The sequence below is a fragment of the Myotis brandtii genome, unplaced genomic scaffold (genome assembly GCF_000412655.1).
Source record: "Myotis brandtii unplaced genomic scaffold, ASM41265v1 scaffold32, whole genome shotgun sequence".
NCBI classification, from domain to species: domain Eukaryota; kingdom Metazoa; phylum Chordata; class Mammalia; order Chiroptera; family Vespertilionidae; genus Myotis; species Myotis brandtii.
Window position 1 is genome coordinate 586,029 of NW_005362269.1, and position 19,721 is coordinate 605,749.

The 19,721-nt window shown below is 44.2% G+C and overlaps 1 protein-coding gene across 7 annotated transcripts in view; it reads left to right on the forward strand.

The window, feature by feature from the left end:
- ABLIM3 (actin binding LIM protein family, member 3) overlaps positions 1-19,721 on the forward strand; it is a 105,914-nt gene that overhangs the window by 22,921 nt on the left and 63,272 nt on the right. For all 7 annotated transcript variants that reach the window (XM_005870448.2, XM_005870449.2, XM_005870450.2 and 4 more), the window contains exon 3: positions 19,479-19,616. In XM_005870448.2, coding sequence (XP_005870510.1) covers positions 19,479-19,616 — 138 coding nt within the window. The remainder of the gene's footprint in view (positions 1-19,478; positions 19,617-19,721) is intronic.

The window sequence follows — 19,721 nt, forward strand, 5'->3', positions numbered from 1 at the left end:
CCCCTTCAAGCCCCGCAGGGTGGGGGGCATGACCTGAGGTCCCCAGGCCTGGCGCCAGGGCAGGGGGCATGGCCTGAGGTCCCCTGTCAAGCCACACTGGGCAGGGGCACAGCCTCAGGTGCCCTGTGCTGGCCCAGCGCCACATAGCCTCAGGTCCCTGCTAATTGCTCATTAAGGTTCCTTACAGAAACCCCACCTCCGCTGTGGGCACAGCCATCTTTGTGACAGCATGACAGTCAATTTGCATATTCTCTCTTTATTAGATAGGATTGTCTCTGGCTGTGTTTGTACTACCATAGAACAACATTTTAATCCCCGCCTTAAGACTTTGTAGAAACTCTTAAATTGCAAGTGACCAAATCTCAGTTCAAATTACTCAAATTAAACAAGAATCTATTGGCTTCTGGACCTTTGAAGTCAAGGAAAGTCTGGGTGGAGCAGCTCCTCTTGAGACCCAGATGGACTGTCTTCTCTACATGTGCTGCTCTAGTCAGTAATGTCTACCCACCTCCTGTTACTGACTCTCCTCCTACTCACTCAATCTGATGAACTCTCTGCCTTCACTGCCCATCTCCATTTTATGCCACCCCGTCCACTCTGCTAAGTTCAGATCTTTTTTCTGGTATGGTGGATCCTGCAACCATAACATGAACACTAGACTTGGCATAGGAAATCCTGGGTTCTAGTCCTCAGTGTGCTATTAAATACAAAAACATGAGATAAGATGTCAAGACGCTGAAAATCCAAAAGCCCTCAATAAATATAAGGGATTGCTTTTATTTTAGAATCAAGGCATATTTAAGCTAGAAAAGGCACAAAAGTTCACCTTATCCTGGTGGTCTGGGTGACAAAATGATGTATTAATGTGTTTTATTTGACTCGCATAATGTTCTTTTTATTTGTTTAATATTCGAGCCATCCTATAAAAACTGGGAGATTTTACTTTAAAATCCAGATGTCTGCTTTCACTGAGCTCATGTCCCCAGATGGCAGGAAACCAATGAACCAAGTAGGGGCCACCTATGCCTGTTTGGCCACATCTCTCACTCCTTTCATCTTACCCCAGCCCACTCACTCATTAGCATGACCTATCTACCCCCTTAAGCACTGAGTTTGTGCTCCCTAATTTATTACAGTTATACATCTGATTTCCAAAGACCTGATTCCTGTCTGTTGAGCCTGGTGATCATGCAACCCCAAACAGCTTCCCACATGTGGGAAGCTCGCAATCTAGAAAGGCAGCCCATTTAATCTCTGGACAGCTGGTAAAGTTTTCCCTGTATAATCCATCCTCCTTAGCATCCCAAAATGGGTAAGTGACCTGCCCCAAATCTTCCGCTGTGTTGGAAGACTAGAAATCAAAGGTGTCAGTATGACTGACCAAGCTAATAGTCTTTTAACCCCACTGGATGGAGGTATTTCTTTCCCATGTTTTTACCCACTCACTAACCTCAATTCCAGTGTAGGGATGGAGAGGTGGATTTTTTTTAAAAAGTCGTTCAACATCAAGTTTATTTATATATTTACATTTATAAATATTCTAAAGAATGGGGGTTGGCAAAATATTTATGGAAAGGGCCAGATGGAGGCTTTGCAGGTCAACTACTCAACTCTGCTATTTTAGCATGAAAGTAGTCATAGACAACACGTAAATGAGTGGGCATGGCTATTTTCCAATAAAGCTTTATTTACAAAGACAAACAGTGAACCAGAATTGCTTCTCCATCCACAGTTTGCCTACTCTTGATATAGAACCATGTAGTGGGCCAGCAGAAGAGGTGTCTATGTCTCTGTGGGGTGTCTGGATGCCACCCATCTTGCAAGGGTCAGCTCAGGTGTGGCATTTCCAAGTAGCTTGTCCTGATTCCTCTGCAGGAAGCTATCTCTATGGCATTAGTATTCCTTTAGTATAAAGTTTTCAAAGTTGTTCCAGGGACCCTGAAAATGCCTGAGACCCTTTGCATGGTCCACAGGATCAACACTGTTTTGTGACAACCCTACAAAGTGTTTTGCTTTTTTCACTCTCATTCTCTCGTGAGGACAGAGTGGGGTCTTCCAGGGGTGAAGTACAATGAAGGCATCACTCTGACTGCTAATGGAATGCATGCATCTGGGTTATTTTGTGTGTTTTTTAATTCTCAGATATGATTTCTATTACAATAAATACCAATAGATGCAACTCACCAAACCAAAAACTCTTTGAGGTTCACAATAAATTTTGAATATGTAGAGAAGTCCTGAGACCAGACAGTTTCAGAACTGCTACCGCTGTGCTTTTCTTTTACTACAAAATGCTTATGTTGTAATATGGATTTTCAGATAGTCTCTGCAGGAATGTCATTTTCTTGTAGATGGGAGCTATGCTAACTAGTGTGTTTTATGATTGCACAGGAATTTGCACAACGTAGTTTTATTTATTTTAAAAATGTTTGTAGTAAACGTCTGTGGGGCAGATATTGTGCTTGGCATTAGGACTAGAGAAGTGAGCTCAATAGATACTGTCCCTGCCTTCGTCAACCTTACAGTCTAATGAAGGAAAAAGAGATTCAGCAGATAATCATGACTGATGACATCGCTATATAACTGAAAATGTAATCAAGGGACAGTACCCAGGACTGTGAGAACCAGAAACAGTACAGGAATTCTGTGAGGGGCCTTTGACCTAAGATCTGTGAGATATCCAGGATCTATCTAAAGCAGAATTTCTCACCCTTGACACTACTGATGTCTTGGACCAGATCATTCTTTGCTGGGAGTGGAGAGAAGCTATTTTGTGCATTTTAGGATGTTGAGTAGCATCCCTGGCCTCTATTCACTAGTGTCAATAACACGTACACACACTTATCACACACACCTAGGTTATGACAACCAGACGTCTCCAGGCATTGTCAAATGACCCCTGGTGGGAAGGGTCAGGGGGGTTGGGAAATTGCCCTCAGCTGAGAACCACTGATCTAGGAAAGATGTGTGGTAGAACGGCCATGGTGGTGTGAGAGATGCCTGTGGCTGGGACAGAGCTGGTGGAGATGGAGAAAGGCTAAATTTTTAAAAACAAAAACCATCTGCCAGGATTGAGTGAATTAAATGTGTGTTTAATCTACCTTATTAGAACATCATTTCATTGCCAGTCAATTTTTTTAAACATATGTGAAGGTTGGCAAACACATCAGTGAAAATATACTGTGTAATACCCAAAGGATATTTGGCATGTTTTCTAACAGCCCTTTAATATGCATTAGTATCAGATATCAAGATTTCTAAAATTCTCATCTCAGTGCCAAAGACTGTGTGAGTTTCCTGGTCACTAAACCAAGGGTTCCCAGCCTTCAGTGAAGAAAAGACCCTCCATAGAAGCTTGTTTGAAATTTAAAGTCTGATTCAGTAGATCTGAGGTAGGGCCCAGGAACCTGCCCTTTGACAATCCACACCTCCTCCCAGGTGATTCTGAAACAGGTAGTTAGCTGATGACTTTGACAAACACTCATGCAGCACAAAGCATCTCCATGGAGAAATTTATTCCTGTTTCACTTCCACCACTGACTTCTGCTAATCAGCCATTGCTCTCACCTACCTCTGTGTGTCTTTGTTTGTCTCCAGAGTGGCTGTAGGAATCTTTCCCTGACTGGTTGGATGCTCCCATAGCATAGCATCCTTGGTTCCATAGAGGGCCTGCAGCAAAAGTGACTAAGAGTGGCTTAAACATCTACACATCCAGTTTACAGAATAGGAAGTCCAAAGAGGGGCAGATCCAAGGCAGGTTAATTCAGAGGCTCAGCATCACTCGCAAGCACTGGGTTCTTTCCCGTGTAAGTGGCTCCCCTCAGAGTTCATCGTGGGCAGTAAGGCTGCATTCTAGTGCCCCAGATGAACACCCACCTCCAGAAGCCAAAAAGAGCTAAGAAAGCCTCTCATTTCCACCTGACCTCCCCTGTGTCTCACTGGCCAGAGGTATATCACATGCCTTTGCCTAAGTCAATCAGTTGTCAAAGAATGAGATTATCAGAATCAGTTTCACCAATCAAGATTCCCTCCCCAAGACTGGGAGGGGTCACAACCTTTCCTGAAAGATATGGCTGCTCAGGGAAGGATAAATAAGAATGAGTTCCCCCCGGGAGAGAGAGGTTAGCAGATGGGGAGATGAATGTCTGTTGGGAAACAAACAATAGTGCCCCCTTCCATTCTCCTCTTCCTCTCTCCTAGCACTTTTCTCACCATTTCCACAGCTGGAGTGTGAGTCACATGAAGGCAGGGACCTGTTCATCTCATCCATCATTGTGTCCTCAGCTAGAAGCTGTGGGTCATTTTAGATACGTAAGGTCCAGGATGAAGTAGTCCAGGAATATTTGTTTAATTTAATTTATAGATTGTGACTTAGATAGAAAACTGTGATTAATTAGGATATAAGTACTTGTTGCAAGTGACAAAACCCCAATTCAAACTAACTCATTATTTTAGAAAGGGACTATACAATATTGGTTAGTATAATTGGGCTTCAGGCCCATCTGGATCCACAGAGTAAAGTGTTACATTCAGGGACCTGTTCATTCTTTCCATCTCTAGTAGGCTCTCTCACCGTGGGGGGCAAGATGGCACCAGGCACCCAGACTACCTCCCTCTGGCTTAGCAACCCAGATGGCTTCTACAAGAGCTCCTGTAGAAAAATCCCAGAGAGGGATAAGTCATGTGTCTGCCAATCACGTGGAAAGAAGATTGGGGTTCTCTGATTGGCTAGGTTTGGGCTACTTTCCAGTCCTGTGTAGGAATAGGATCAGCCCACCTAAACTCCATGGAATGGGTTCCCCTGGGGAAGCAGAGGTTCTTTTGCCAGAAGAAGCAGAGAGCAGATGCTGAACAAGCAAAACAACAGATGTCCACTACATTTTATGTATGAAAAAAGGCTGTTTGCAGGGCTTTATACATAGGCCAAACAAGAGAGTAAACATTTTTCCCTACTCCCCCAGACTATACAAATTAAATGTGAAACTGAATGATGCTTTGTTTCCTAAAGATGAAAAAGCAACTTTTGTCCTTTGATTTTTGGGGGAGGATCTTTGTTTTTATAAAATCTTTTATTTCAAAAGCAAGTATTCTTCATCTTTCCTCCTATTATCTTTTAGTCTTTTTATTCTTTTTCTTGGTTTCTTATCATGTTCTTGACTTTTTCGTCCCACATATCATGTATCAACAGCCTACTGAAAAATATTAAAATGCCATATCTCCATGGTGCCTTCCCCAATTTTTATTTCTTTCTCTCTCTTCCCCTACCCAATCAGAAATAATTCATAAAAATCTTAGCACTCCATGTTTGGACTTCTTTGATTCCTTTACCAAACTCTACCTTAGACTGTAGCATTTAGGGAGATATATATATATATATATATATTCATCATTCATTTATTTGGAAAGTATGAATTGATTGACTGCTAGTACCAGGTACTGGGTTCAGCATTAGATAAACAATAAAAAATAACCTCCCCTACTCCATCCTGGAATTTCTTTGAAGTAGGAGCTGTGTTTACTTTATCATTACATCTCCACAATATTTAGCTTCATTTTATTATTGTTGTTATCACTGTCATTATTATAGCAAGCTTTGGCACAGCACTTAAAACATACCAGACAATGTGGTAGGTGCTTTATGTACATTACTTCCGATCCTTTCAAAAGTTCTGAAAGGTAAATACTATTAACACCATTTTACATATGAGGAAGGTAAGGCTTGGTGACACAGCACCTTGCTCAATCTTATAAAGCCTGTGAGAGGAAGAGACTGCATTTGAGCCCAGATCTAACAGGTTCCATAGCCTGTTCTCTCTCCAGCCCACAGAAACTACTTCATAACTATCCTGTAGAGCAATTAAAATTTGCTTCTGTTTTTCTGTGAAGGTTGATCCACCACCTTGCAGCTGGAGTGCAGGGTGTAGACTTTGACTTGTGAATCCTGTAGTGAGGATACATCTGAAAGGGCCCATATTTATCTTTATTCCTCCTGTGACCACTGGCAGACATCTTTGAGGCTACATCCATTCATCCCCAACCCATACAGTCACAATTTCAAATACATCTTTTTTGAGAGGCCTCAGACCTTGGTTTCTTCATTGGCAACACTATAGATCAGGGATGTCTAATAGAACTTTTTACAGTGATGAAAATGTTCCATTTCTGTGCTATCCAGTACAGCTGCCACTAGCCACATGTGCCCATTGAGTACTTGAAATGTGGCTCATATGCCTGAGGAACTGAATTTTGAATTTTATTTAATGTTAATTCATTTTAATTTGAATAGCCAAATATAACTAATGGCTACCATATTGGACAGTGCAAACCTAGAATAATCTTTATCATTCTTTTCACCTCTGATCTTATACATATTACTAGAGGCCCAGTGCACTAAAGTCATGCACAGGTAGGGTCCCTAGCGGCCTTCCTTCCCCAGCTGATGGCTAGGGCCTTCCTTCATTCCATGCTGCCCCCTGGTGGTCAGCACATGTCATAGCAAGCAATCAAACTCCTGATTGGTCGAACTCCTGAGGGGACACGTTGCATATTAGGCTTTTATATATACATTGGGTTGTATACAACATTTTTTTAGGAAATGGCATAAAGCCCTAACTGGTTTGGCTTAGTCGGCTAGAGCCTTCCTTCATCCCATGCTGCCCCCTGGTGGTCAGCACATGTCATAGCAAGCAATCAAACTCCTGATTGGTCGAACTCCTGAGGGGACACGTTGCATATTAGGCTTTTATATATACATTGGGTTGTATACAACATTTTTTTAGGAAATGGCATAAAGCCCTAACTGGTTTGGCTTAGTGGATGGAGCATCAGCCTGCAGGTTGAAGGGTCCCAGGTTCGATTCTGGTCAAGGGCCTGCACCTTGGTTGCGGGCACATCCTCAGTAGGAGGTGTGCAGGAGGCAGCTGATCGATGTTTCTCTCTCATCGATGTTTCTAACTCCTCTCTATCCCTCTCCCTTCCTCTCTGTAAAAAATCAATAAAATATATATATATTTTTTAAAAAGAAATGGCATAAAGTATTGCAAGGAAATGGAATAGGAAAACTATCAGGGCATATCATGTGTGCTTAGAATAAGTGTTGTTTGTTAAACTTTTGTTGCACATATTTGTGTGCTAGGTCATGTGGCAAAATTGATTTCTTCTAGTGAGTCATGGTCCCCAAAAAAGTTTGAAAACCTCTGCTTGTCCCTGAGTAATGTCACCGAGACCTTGAGAGTGACCTGCTTATAGGGTGCTCTCTTCTCCAGCCTGGGGCTCTGCACGGCCTCATTTCGGGAGTATTCTGTTCTTCCAGGTCCTACAGGCATGTGGTGAACATGCAACTTCTTGCAGATGGTAATTGGAAGTGACTTTGTGGTCATCTATCTGTCTGGATGCAGCAATCCCAAACTGGTGGCCCATGGGCAGAATCCAGCCCACACACACACACACACAGAGCTCTCTTTGTGACCCTGATGTGTATTTGCAGGACAATAATCCTCTGGGACCCAGGAGCTTCTTCTCCTTTAAGTAGGCCAGTCCTACCAGCTTGGTCCCTGTGGGTTGATTTTCCACTGACATTACCTGCCTGGCCCCTGAAAGTATTTTGTATTGCAACTGTGTTCAAAATGCATAGAATGTTGGATTGGAAAGGAAACTGAGAGATCACAGTGACCCCAAAAATGGGGAGTGCCCGGCCTGAGTCCTCACCAAAAGTTCATGGCAGAGTAAAAAGATGAGAAGAAAAACCAGATATTAATAGAAATCTTAGTAGGACTGAGGAGAAAGGAAAAAAAGAAGGGAGGGAGGGAGGGAAAGAGGGAGGGAGGAAGGAGAGAAGGAGGTAAGGAGGGAGGGAGAGAAGAAGGGAAAGGGGGAGGGAGGAAGGAGAGAAGAAGAGAAGGAGGGAAGGAGGAGAAGATGGTATGCAGTAGAATGATGGCAAGCTATCCCGTCAGCCCTGGGCCTGGCTATCAGGAAGGGAAAAAAGAAGGAAGGGAGGGAGGGAGAGAAGAAGGGAAAGAGGGAGGGAGGAAGGAGAGAAGGAGGGAGGGAGGGAGGGAAGGAGGGAGGGAAGGAAGGAAGGAGGGAAGGGGGAGAAGATGGTATGCAGTGGAATGCTGGCAAGCTATCCCGTCAGCCCTGGGCCTGGCTATCAGGTCAGATTTCTATGAGGGGAGCCTCTAGTGTGCGGTAGTCACACTGTAGGAGCGTAAGGTGAGAAAATGACTGCAGAGGCCATCAAAAAGAGCCCATGTAGAACTTTGAGCAATGGGATAAGCACTTCAGACACATAAGGTGAGAGGATGACTGCAGAGGCCATCAAAAGCCCTTGTAGAACTTTGAGCAATGGGATAAGCACTTCAGACACCCGAGAGGACGCTTCCAGGAAACCTCTGCCCTCTGAGAACTGAGGCTGCTTAGGATGGCTTTGAGAATTCTCTGACATGTGTGACTTACACCTCACTTTAGCCTGTCCTTAGGCACACTATCCCTGACCTGAAAAGAAGGTATTTTCCTGCTGGTCCTGGTGTGGCCAGCATGATGGGGACCCTGAGCAAGTGCCTCCCCTCACCGAGCCTCGAGCTTCAGGGCTGCATCTGCAAAAGCAGGAATGTGGATGACAAGGGGCAGAAGATGCCTTGATCACTACCTGGGGGAGCGAGGGAGTCACAAGTAGGTGACATGCCAGGCCCTACCCACTGCAGTCACAGCTGCTCTTCAGCTCCAGTGCCTGCAAGCACCTGGCAGTGCAGGAGGGAAGCCGGCCAGGGGTGAGGCCAAAGGAAGAGGTAGGAACCATGGTGATCTGGAAGGGTTTAAAAACAAACACCAGGCCGCCCAAATAAAGCATGTCTGGGAGCCACATCCAATGGAAGCAGCCCCGGTCGAGGGGATTTCCCTGGATGAGCACCAGGTCATCGTGTGTTTGCATTCCATGCAGGGTTTACATTGGAATCAATATAACCTAGAGGCCATGTCTTCATTTCAAGAAAGGGTTCATAGCTTTAAAAAAAAAAGTGGAAACCTCCAGACGAGGTGTTTGCTCTATGCCAGTGGTTCTCAACCTTCTGGCCCTTTAAATACAGTTCCTCATGTTGTGACCCAACCATAAAATTATTTTCGTAGCTACTTCATAACTGTAATGTTGCTACTGTTATGAATCGTAATGTAAATATCTGATATGCAGGATGGTCTTAGGCGACCCCTGTGAAAGGGTCGTTCGACTGCCAAAGGGGTCGCGACCCACAGGTTGAGAACCATTGCTCTATGCCCTCCACTCTGATACTGAAAACCTGTAAGTCCAGGGGAGCCCAGTGGCAGCTGATGATCTTGGATTTCCCACAGTATATCAGGGCTTGATGGCCTGCCAGGGCCTCAGGAAGCAAACACTGTATAAGTATTAAAACCCCTGGCTCAGAGGCCAAGGGGCTGAGTCACTCACAGCACGAAGACAATCACTGGCTTCCTGGAGTTCCTCTATTTCCAACATGGTTTCCAGGACCCCAGACGAAACCCAAATAGTATTTTTCAGATAAGCGCTAGAGATGCTGGGAAGGGTGCCACAAGGCTCCAGTGCCAGGCAGCCCTGGTCTCCCTGCTGGGGGTGCTTGGGCAGGTCCCCCTTTCCCCTCAGCCACACTGGGCAGGAGGAGGCTCTCCTGGGAAGGCATCCGAGGAGAGGAGACGGAGGAGAGAGAACTGAGCCTCCCCTAGACCCACGGATGCCCGGATGCCCGTCTGAACCCTAGCTCTGGCATTTACACGTATGTGACTTCAGGCAAAGGAACTAACCTCTCCGTGGCTCAGCTGCTCCATCTTTACAGTAGGGATCATGTAGTCTCTGCCCCGTGGAGCTGTTGTAAGAATTAAATGAGGAGATAGGTACGAAGCACTTAGCACAGGGCCTGGCACGTAGTCACTGCCCAATTCACGTTAGCTGTGTTGAGCTATTTTTACCGCTCCTCGGTGTCCCTGAGTGGGGGCTTGGGGAAGGCAGTGAGGGGAAGACAGAGAGGGACAAGAGAATGCCCTGGGGATTTTCCCCTTCTCCACCAAATCTTGTCTGTTCCTCAGCCACTCTTGCACAGCGCTGTATATCATATTTTTAAAACCCTTGACCAAGCGTGGCAAGATGATATTTTTGAAATGCTCACTGGTAACTGGTATTTCCCTTGCCCACCCCCGTTGCCGCCTTCCCTCTATTCAATCAGCGAGGCCTCGGGGCCGGGATGGGCAGCAGAAGCCAGAGACAAGAGGAGTCGCTTCCTGGCTTTTGAGTTTCAAAAGTCTGTGCCCTCAGAACAGGAAGGATTTATTACAAAGCTAAATATTCTAGAGACAGAGGAGGCAGAAAGGGCTCCTTCTCCCCCAGCTAACAGGATGATTCCTTGGCCCAGCGGTGGGGAGGAGAGCCTCGGGGAAGAAATGAGACTCGGATCTTTCGAGTCCTTAGAAAGAGGCCCTGTGCCAACACCACCCCAGCGAGCAGCAGAGGGGTGGGGCGGGGTGGGGGTGGGGGAACTGGCTGAAACTGTGTTTGTGCTTGTCTTGAAATAGAAACCTAGTTGAGTTATAAGAAAGAAATGAGGTTTGGGTTTTTTGGTTTAATCTTAAATTCAATCAGACATAAGCTATAGAGATGTTGGGAGTTTTTTGTTTTTATAATCAGGAGATTAATATAGAAATAAGTGAAAAGTTAACTCTGGGACATTATATCTGGACAGCTTTCTGAATTTGCAAAAGGAATGACAAAATGCAGTTCCCATTTTATCAGGTGACTCCACACAAGTGAGGGTACGTCACTGCTGTCACGGGAGGCACCTCAGGCTTCCTCGCCTGTGACACCGCTGTGGAGGGGCCCGTTGGGTCTGGCCCGGATCCTTCCTGTAGAGCGGCAGCGTGGCAGCTGGCTGTCAGGCAGGAGCAGCCGGCCTGGCCAAGAGCGTGCAGCTCTGACACATGTCCTGACAACACAGTTCTGGAGAAGGCAGCGTGAGCCATGTTGCCAACCACACGCCATGACTGTGGAACAGGCTGATGAGCCTGGCACAGAGGCTGTGGAGGAGTTTCTGTTGCAGCAAAGGTTTCACAATATCGTCCTGGGGTGAAAGACTGTCTAATGACCTGCTGACACGGGAAACTGTGGCCAGGCCGGGACCATCTGCGCAAGGACCTGGGGATTCCCAGGGTGTTCCCACCTCTGCTTTGCTGCAGCTGCCTGTACCTGCAGAGCCTGCCTCCCAGGGCCCAGGCACGCACACCTGTCGGGCTGTACCTGCCGGAGCCAGGAAAGCTGCTCAAGGCGGGGCCTGGGGGCAGCCATCCCTGCTTCTTCATCATCTGCCATAGATGCTGTTTCCTGGCCTGGACGCTAGTACCCTCCACTGTTACTCTTATGTCTTTGTGAAATATATATACACATCTTTGTAATCAGTTGGATAACGGATGGATAATTACTGTGGGCAGAAAATTAGATACCCTTTTAGCCTTCCCAAGCCCACTTCCTCCCCAGAGGTAACCACTGTTGGCAATTGTGTGTGGCAGCCAGTAGAGCTTAGTGGGGAGAACACAGGTTCCAGAGTCAGACTGCCTGGGATCAGATCCTACCTCTGCCATTGACTAACTGTGACCTTGGACAAGTGACCGCAGCTTGCTGGGCCTTCCTTTCCTCATCTGTAAAAAGAGGATGATAATAATAATATCCCCTCGTGAGTTATGAAAATTCAATGAGATGACATATGTAAATTGCTTAGCACAGTTCCTGACAGAGTAACCACACTCTAAGTACTGTCTTATCCTGCCAGACCTTTCCTTATGCATTTACCCCTCCCATTTCTTCATGCACTGCTCCTTAAACTCTGCTATGCTTCTGAATCCTGAAACACTGACTCCCCCAGCTATTCTATTGCTAAACCTCAGCATGACTCCAGGCCTCTGGTGATGTAGTCTTTTATGAATTCTCTCTTCACCTTTCCATGACCCTGGGGCTCTGTACCAGCCCAGCTCACCCTCTAGGTTTGCCTTGTCTTTCATCCTGTTGTCCCAGAAAGGGCACCCCCCTGCACTGATGGAGGCAGAAATTGCTGTGTGAGCTCTGATGAATCCCTTCTCCCTTCTGGGCCTCGGCTTTCTCATTTATGAAGTGAAACCATTGCACTCATTTTATTCATTCTGTTATGTATTCTGTTATGTATTGAACACTTATTATATGCCTGGTACCAAGGGTACAGTAGCAAACATGACAGAAATGGTTCCTGCCCTCATGTTGATCACAATCTAGTGTGTAGATAACCTCCCAGTCCCTTGCTGCTCTAAAAGTCTGGTTTCCAGGTATTCACTGGATGAACATAGATGTAATGACACAAGATGACACGTGCATGACCCTCAGGGGTACCAAAAGCAGCTCTCGAAGTCTCCCTATCGGAGTTTTCGGAAAACAGATTGCTCACTTAGTATAAGTAAGCACACAACAAACACTCGAACATGTCCTCCTGGAAACAGCAGATGTGCCCAAAATACACCGCCCCAGGATAACATAAATCATAGCCTCTCCTTCCCACAACAGGAAACACCCAATTCACACATTCCTCTGCAGGATACATCAGAAGCATGTCAGCCACCCACCTCTGTGGCCTACAGAAACCCATAAACAGAAAGCACTCAGAGATGGGGAAGAAAGCAGAGGTTACTTAAGGTGGCGAATGGGCTGCAGCCAAGGGTTGTTGTTTTTTCTTGACAATCACCAAGGAGGGAAAACCAGAAAAGCTTTGCCCAAGTTGGACTGCTTCAAAACTGGACTTGACAACGTTCGAGCCAAGCTCAGTGGCAAGTGATGGGGGTCATTTAGAAAGAATTCCTATACTGGATTACAAGTAGGCATGCACAGCTTCAGAGATCCTTTCACTTAATTATTGCTAATGTTTAAGCCCAAGTTATGTGCCAACCAGTGCACTAAGCACTTTTATGTAATCTAAGTAATTTAATACTCACAAATGACCTGAGTTATCCCCACTCTAGACGTGAGCAAACCGAGATGGGTGCCACACACTTAACTTGCTCAAGGTCACGTGACCAGCAAGGGGCAGGAGGGGAACACAAACCCAGCGCTCCTGACTCCAGCATCCACACCATGAACCTCTGTGCCTGCGCTTCAGCCCCCGTCAGTGCAGGGTCCCACATCTCTGTGGTCTTATCCCAGCAAACAGGACCAGTGTCATGGCCATGATTCAACCCCAAAATCAGACACAAGGTCCCTGTTGGTAACTACCACCTACTCTTATATACAGACCCGCCCCTACCTTCAGGCAGACAGCTTTCTACCTGTGAGGTGCCTGGATCCACACTGGGGTCCCCTCCTCCCCCGTGTTTGTCGCATCCCTGTGGATACACCCAGGGTGCCTGGGCTCGAATGAAGTGGTCGGGAAGCCTACGTGACAGCTGCTGCACCCGCTTGTTTTCCTGGGCCCTGGGGGCGGGGGGGGGGGGGGGTCGGTTCATTCTCTGCTTGATGTTTCACGGTTCAACCAGAAGCCCCACAGTTTTTATTACACTTCCAGCCAATTATTCACAGTTGTTACACTGTCTCCAAGTCAGTTTTGTCACTCTTTTAATTATACCCCAGCACAACGTAGGTGCTTCTACCTTTTAAAGACTATTTTAAAGATGACTCTATTAGAATGTGGGAACACTTTTATCTACAAGGTCAAGTGACCCTCAGGGGAGGAAAAGTATTGTGCAGGCATCGCATCAGTAAAGAGAAGGTAACTTAGGTCATGTTTTTATGAGAGAGGCAGCATGCCATTATCTGCTTTTAAAAGTGACTAATAAATCTGATAACATACAACACAGTGTAAAAGTGAGACCAGTTAGTGGTGAGAAGAGAGTGTGGAGGGAGAGAAAGAAGCACAGAAAAGGACTCACAGAGCCAGAATCAATTATTTTTGTTTGTACATAGGTATTTATTATTAAAAACACTAGTAAAATTCAGCTAAGATTAACAAATACCTTATGCGGATCAGGAAATACTAGGGATGCGTTGCGTATGAATTCATAAATGGGTGATGTTATCTTTACTTACCTGTTTTTATTTTATTTTTAATATAATTTGATTGTTGATAATATTACAGATATCTCCCATTTCCTCCCCTTCTCCCCGCTCCACCCAGCCCCTACCTCCCCACCCAGGTCTTCACTACCCTATTACCCGTGTCCATGGGTTATACATATAAGTATGTAAGTGGTTTATCTCTTCTTTTCCCCTATTTTTATTTATTTTAATGTTGACGTTATTGTAGGAGTCCCCTCTCTCTCCCTCCCCCATTTGCCCACCTCCAACCTCCCCCACTTCCCCTTTCCTTGGCTTTTACCAAATTATTGCCCGTGTCCATGGGTTACACATATATGTTCTTTAGCTATTTCCTTTACCTTCTTTATCCAGTCACCCCCACCCCCTCCCCTTGGGCACTAGCCAGTCTGTTCCATGTATTCATGCTTCTGGTTCCACTTTTTTAACTGGAGGGAATTTTATAAATCATTGTGTCCTAGCTCCTCGGTGACTAAAGAGGGAATGGAGGACAGGAGAAGTTAGATTATTTGCCCACAATTATAAAGCAAGGTATCAGCAGAGAGGGAATTAGAACCCAGGTTTCCCCAGCGCTGTCTATGAGAGAGAAACACAGGAGATGAAGAACAGGGTGACGGAGGAACAGCCAGGTGAGGGAGCTGGATGCTGCATTGTTCAACTCAGGCTCCTTTTCCCTCACCAGGAGGCCATCGCCCCTCCCCTTCCAATCTGTTGTGCTCCAACAATTTTAAATTATCTTTGTAACATTTGGGAAAAGCTTTATTCGCAAATTTAATTATGGAATTAAACTGTATTTGCTTTTAGAACGCTGAAGACTTGGTATGTGTATAAAAGAGGACTTAGTGTTTCAGACCCTTAATTTTTTATCTTGTAGGCATTGACTAGCTAGTTTTCTGTCTTAAAAAATTATACTGACAGCCATCGCCAACTGATTTTCTTGCTTCTATTCTTGGAAAGATTAAGATTGTTCACTCCTGCAGTGCCTGGAAACCTGTGATTTTTTTTAAAAATCAGTATTTATTTCACTGCTCAGAATTTTTTGTTTTCAGATCAAATTCAGGATGGGTGAATGTGTGTGTAATTGGTTCCTACTGCAAATTATTTTTTAAATACATCTTTAAAACTCTTCAGGGATAAAACAAAACAAAACAAAACAAATAAAACATGATTTAAGCCTCAGGTGGTATTCCTGAATTAATTTGCACATGTATTTTTATATAAATTAATTCAACCAGGTTTCATGCACTGTCCCCCTCTCAATGCCAGGTATATACCATTTGTAAAGCTATGAGACTTCCGTTTCTACTATGGCAGCCACTAGCCACCTGTGGCTATTTAAATGTAAGTTTATATTTATTAAAATTTAATGTAATTTAAAATTAAGTACCTCAGTCACACTGGCTATATTTCAAGTGCCTGATAGCCACACAGGGCTAGCAATTATTATATTAGACAACATAGATATAGAACATTTATTTCCATAACTCAGGAAGTTCTATTGGCCAGCGCTGCTTAAGGACTAGTCACTGGGAATGTCTCTCCCACGTGCCCTTTATTGGCCAAATAACATTAAACAGAAGCCAGAGATTCCCTGCACACATGTCAGAAACATCACATGATTTATGTGTCTAAACTTTTTAACTTTGTAGATTATTTCACAGGTAAGCAGAGCTAATGTCCTTTGAGGCTGTGGCTGCTCTCAAATCTTGCTCTCAAGTTAATATTACAGATATAGTTCCTAACACATGAAGCAGTTCAAAAATTCATGTGTAAGTCAATTTAGAATTCAAAAGACATTTGCCATAAGACAAATGTTATAAATCATGTGACTTTCTGAGATGAATCACTTAGTACTGAGATTTTTTTTTAAAACAGTAGAAATAATAACCAGCAGAAAATCAACAATAAAATGTTAGTGTTTCGGGATAGGAGGTTATAGCTCTGTGGGAAGAAGGATATCCTCCACACACACACAGAAGAAGATTAGGTTGCTAATTTAATTAGCCAAGGATACAAAATCTTATTGGAAATGAGGTGGCTTCCAGGATCAGATGTGGCCTAGCTTCCCTGGACCACCAGAGTTCTAGCGGCACTGTCTGGATAAGGAAAGGTCTTCACACATCTTAAAGCTCAAATCTTGCTACACCGCTGCCCTTTTATAATCACAGCTTACACCAGCAATCTGGAAGAACTCACACCAGCAATGCATGCATTTCTGTTCATGGGACTTTGTACACAATTCAGACATTTGTGGATTTCCAGGCACAGTGAGCATCACCAAAGCAGTACCCTCATCCTGAGAGAAGCAACAAAGTCAAGGTGGGGGCACCATCAGTAAATGGCCCCAGGAAGCCCATTTTCCCAATCCATTCCCTCACCCTGATTTTTTGCCTTTTTATCTGAGTGGTTTAAAGACTGGGTTATTACTGAAGACTATGATCACAAATTCATTTCCCCAGAAAATCAAATCAGAAAAAATCTAATTGATCTTGTAAGTTGGTTCTTGAGAAATAAGATAGGTTAAGTTAGAAGAGGTAGATGAAAATTTGTGCAGTGATTCTGGAGGGACTTTTGGTTATTTCTAGAGCTCTGATCATTGGGGATGATTATACTATTTGTTGCTATTTTCAGACTCATACCTTTGTTTCCCCCAGCAATAGTAGATCACCACACTGCTCATATAAATAAGGTCATATTTTTTTCACAAACTAGGGGCAAAGGGGAGAATGAAATATTTTCCAAGGATATGGAACAGGAAGAGAAGAAAAGGAGATAGGACTAAAGAGAATGTTTATGGACATTCTGGGGAGGAAGGAAGAATCGCACTGAGCTGTGGGGAGAATATGATGGTCATGATGTACTTTTTGAAATGCTTTATTGTATTAATCCATTTAATAAGTTAATTTGTGATTTGGTTAACTAGCTAACTCATTTAATTTGTGTCTTAAATTAAAAACAGGAAAAAGAGTTGACTAAGGGGCATGGATTCCATGAAAGAAAGACTGTGAGGGTATTATTCTCTCACCTCAGATAGCAAAGTTGTCAGAAGCAGCTGTCAGGGCTAAGGAAATAGCTCTTTGCCCTACAGAACAGGTATGATTCAGGATCCCTTTAAGTAGAAGATAATCAAAAGTCCTGCTTTCCTGTTCTATGTCTTTAAAAAGAGGAGGGTGGGTTACAGAGATGATCTTTGAAAATCTGAAGAAAGCTATAGGAAAATGCACATAACACCAGATTTTATATTTAATTAGCAAGAAGTATTAAACCCCGAGTGTATCAGTCAGAATATGCTGCAGCAACAAAAAACCTTAGAGGCTATAACCACAAAAATGTTTCCTTGCTCGTGGTAGTTGATCATCATGGGTTAGACTGCTCAATCAGGGATCTAAACTGACATGTCCCCACACACCAACTGGGGTATCATTGGATGCTGGGCTATGGAGAAGGCAACATGGCAGATCACTTTTAATTAGAAGTGACAGGCAACTACCATTTCATTGCCGAGCAAGTCACCATGTGCAATCCTTCATGTGCCTAGAATAATAGATTCAAATTTCAGTGAACAGACGTAACAACTACCACACTAGGTACAGAACCCCTGAACTGGGTGATTTCTAAGTTCCTTGGCAGTTCAAGGTTCCTGTGAATCAGAGTAACTTATAATATGCTTATTCAGAGGTTAGCCAGTAAGTCAACATGTCTAAATGATAGACACCAAGAAGGGATTGAGAAGTACAAATTTGGTAACTATAAAATAGTCATGGGGATGTAAAGTACAGCATAAGGAATATAGTCAATACTATCGTAAACTATGTATTGCCAGGTGGGTATTAGAATTATCAGGGTTAAATATAAATGTCATAAATTATATAAATGTCTAACCAGTATTCTGTACATCTGAAACTAATATAATATTGAATGTAAAAAACATCAGTGAAGCACCCAGATCTCATCCCTAATTTTTGTCCCTGCTTCCAACTTAGGACCAACTAGAGAGAGTCAAATGTGCACCCCTAACCAGGCACATAGGACACCCTACTTCTACTTGGCCTCCTAGAACTTCCCCAGGCCCACAGCCACCAGTCAGGGAAAACCTGGATCTTTCCCTTTTCCCACCAGAAAGCTTTCCCACTTCTCTGCCTGCCTTTGAGTCTCTACCAAAATGCCAGTGATGGGGGCTGACTCCCTGACTATAGCGACCTTTGAATAAATAGCCTTTGCTTTTCTATTAATTAATTTTAAAGAGACACCAATTCCCCTTCAATCAGATCATCTATATAGCCAGGACAAGAGTGAGCCTTCCCCGAATAGAGAATGAGCAGAAGTTTTTGGACTTTTCCACTTTGAGTGAGAATGAAGTAACAGTGAGAATGAAGTAATGGTGCCACTGGGGGTCTTCCTACAGGAGAGAAAACTCGGTTCCTCACTAGCACAGTTATTCCAACGGTTTACACATAATGAGGTTGGAACAGACAGCTGCTAATATCCCTCCCAACCCTGATACTCTGAGTTCCAGGCAGGTGCCTACTGTGATTAAATCCCAGGAGACCAGATTTTAGCATGGTCGAGCAAAGTCTACCTCAGGGAAGGGATATTTAGAAAAGTACCATGAGAAGGCCAAAGCAAGAGAACAACAGACTCGATAGGCTAGTAGAGCTCTTGAACACCGTTAAGTGCTGCCCACTGAGTTCCAACCCTCAGTGACTTCAGCCCCTTCAAATCTCCACCACCTCTTTTTTCTCAATTATGCACTTTTGACATTTTCTCAATGTTATGGAAAGTGCTGTTCAAAGGCATCTTTAAGATGAGTCCCCTTGTCAACCTCCTTCCAACTAGACTGCCTCCCTTTGTGCCTCTTTTATAGAAAGTCTGTGCTACCATTGACCACACCCATTTTCTAGATGTGAAAACCGAGGTACAAGAGGGGATGTAACCTGCTTAACAAAAAGGCCTGTTGTCAGCCACCCTTTTCTTTGTGACCCTTGAGTCAACTGCAAGACCTAAATTCCCTTTGAGAAGTTTGGGTCCCTGGCTTTGATCCAGACATCACCCCCAAAAAATGGTATTTCTGGATTATTTTCCTTAAAATACTCTACTTCCTCTTTTATTTTTTTTCCATTTGTGAATTTGGCCTCTATCATTGCAAGAAAAGTTTATGCTCACTCATATATAGTCTCTGCTTGCCTAAGGAGATTTATGGACTCCCATCTTAATGCCACTTCCCTTCTAATGATGCCTGAGACTGGCATATTCAGCCTGATGATGTATTGAAGGTACTTTGCTCAGCATTTGCACCCTTTCTGCTTTCTCTTCCAAGATTATAACGATGTCTTATGGCAGACTTTGTAAAGAATGAGAGCCTTATGGATGGTGATCACTTTGTTTCTTCCCACAGTTCCTTATCAGCAGAATCCTTACAATCCCCGGGGCAGTTCCAATGCCATCCAGTGCTACCGATGTGGAGACACCTGCAAAGGGGAGGTGGTTCGAGTCCACAATAACCACTTCCACATCAGATGCTTCACCTGTCAAGGTAAGAGGCCCAATTTCCCAGCTTCCTTCTCAGATTCCTGGCTGTGCTCCCATCCCAGGGACAGGGACATGCCACAGAAGCAGGCAAAACAAACGCAGGTGAGAG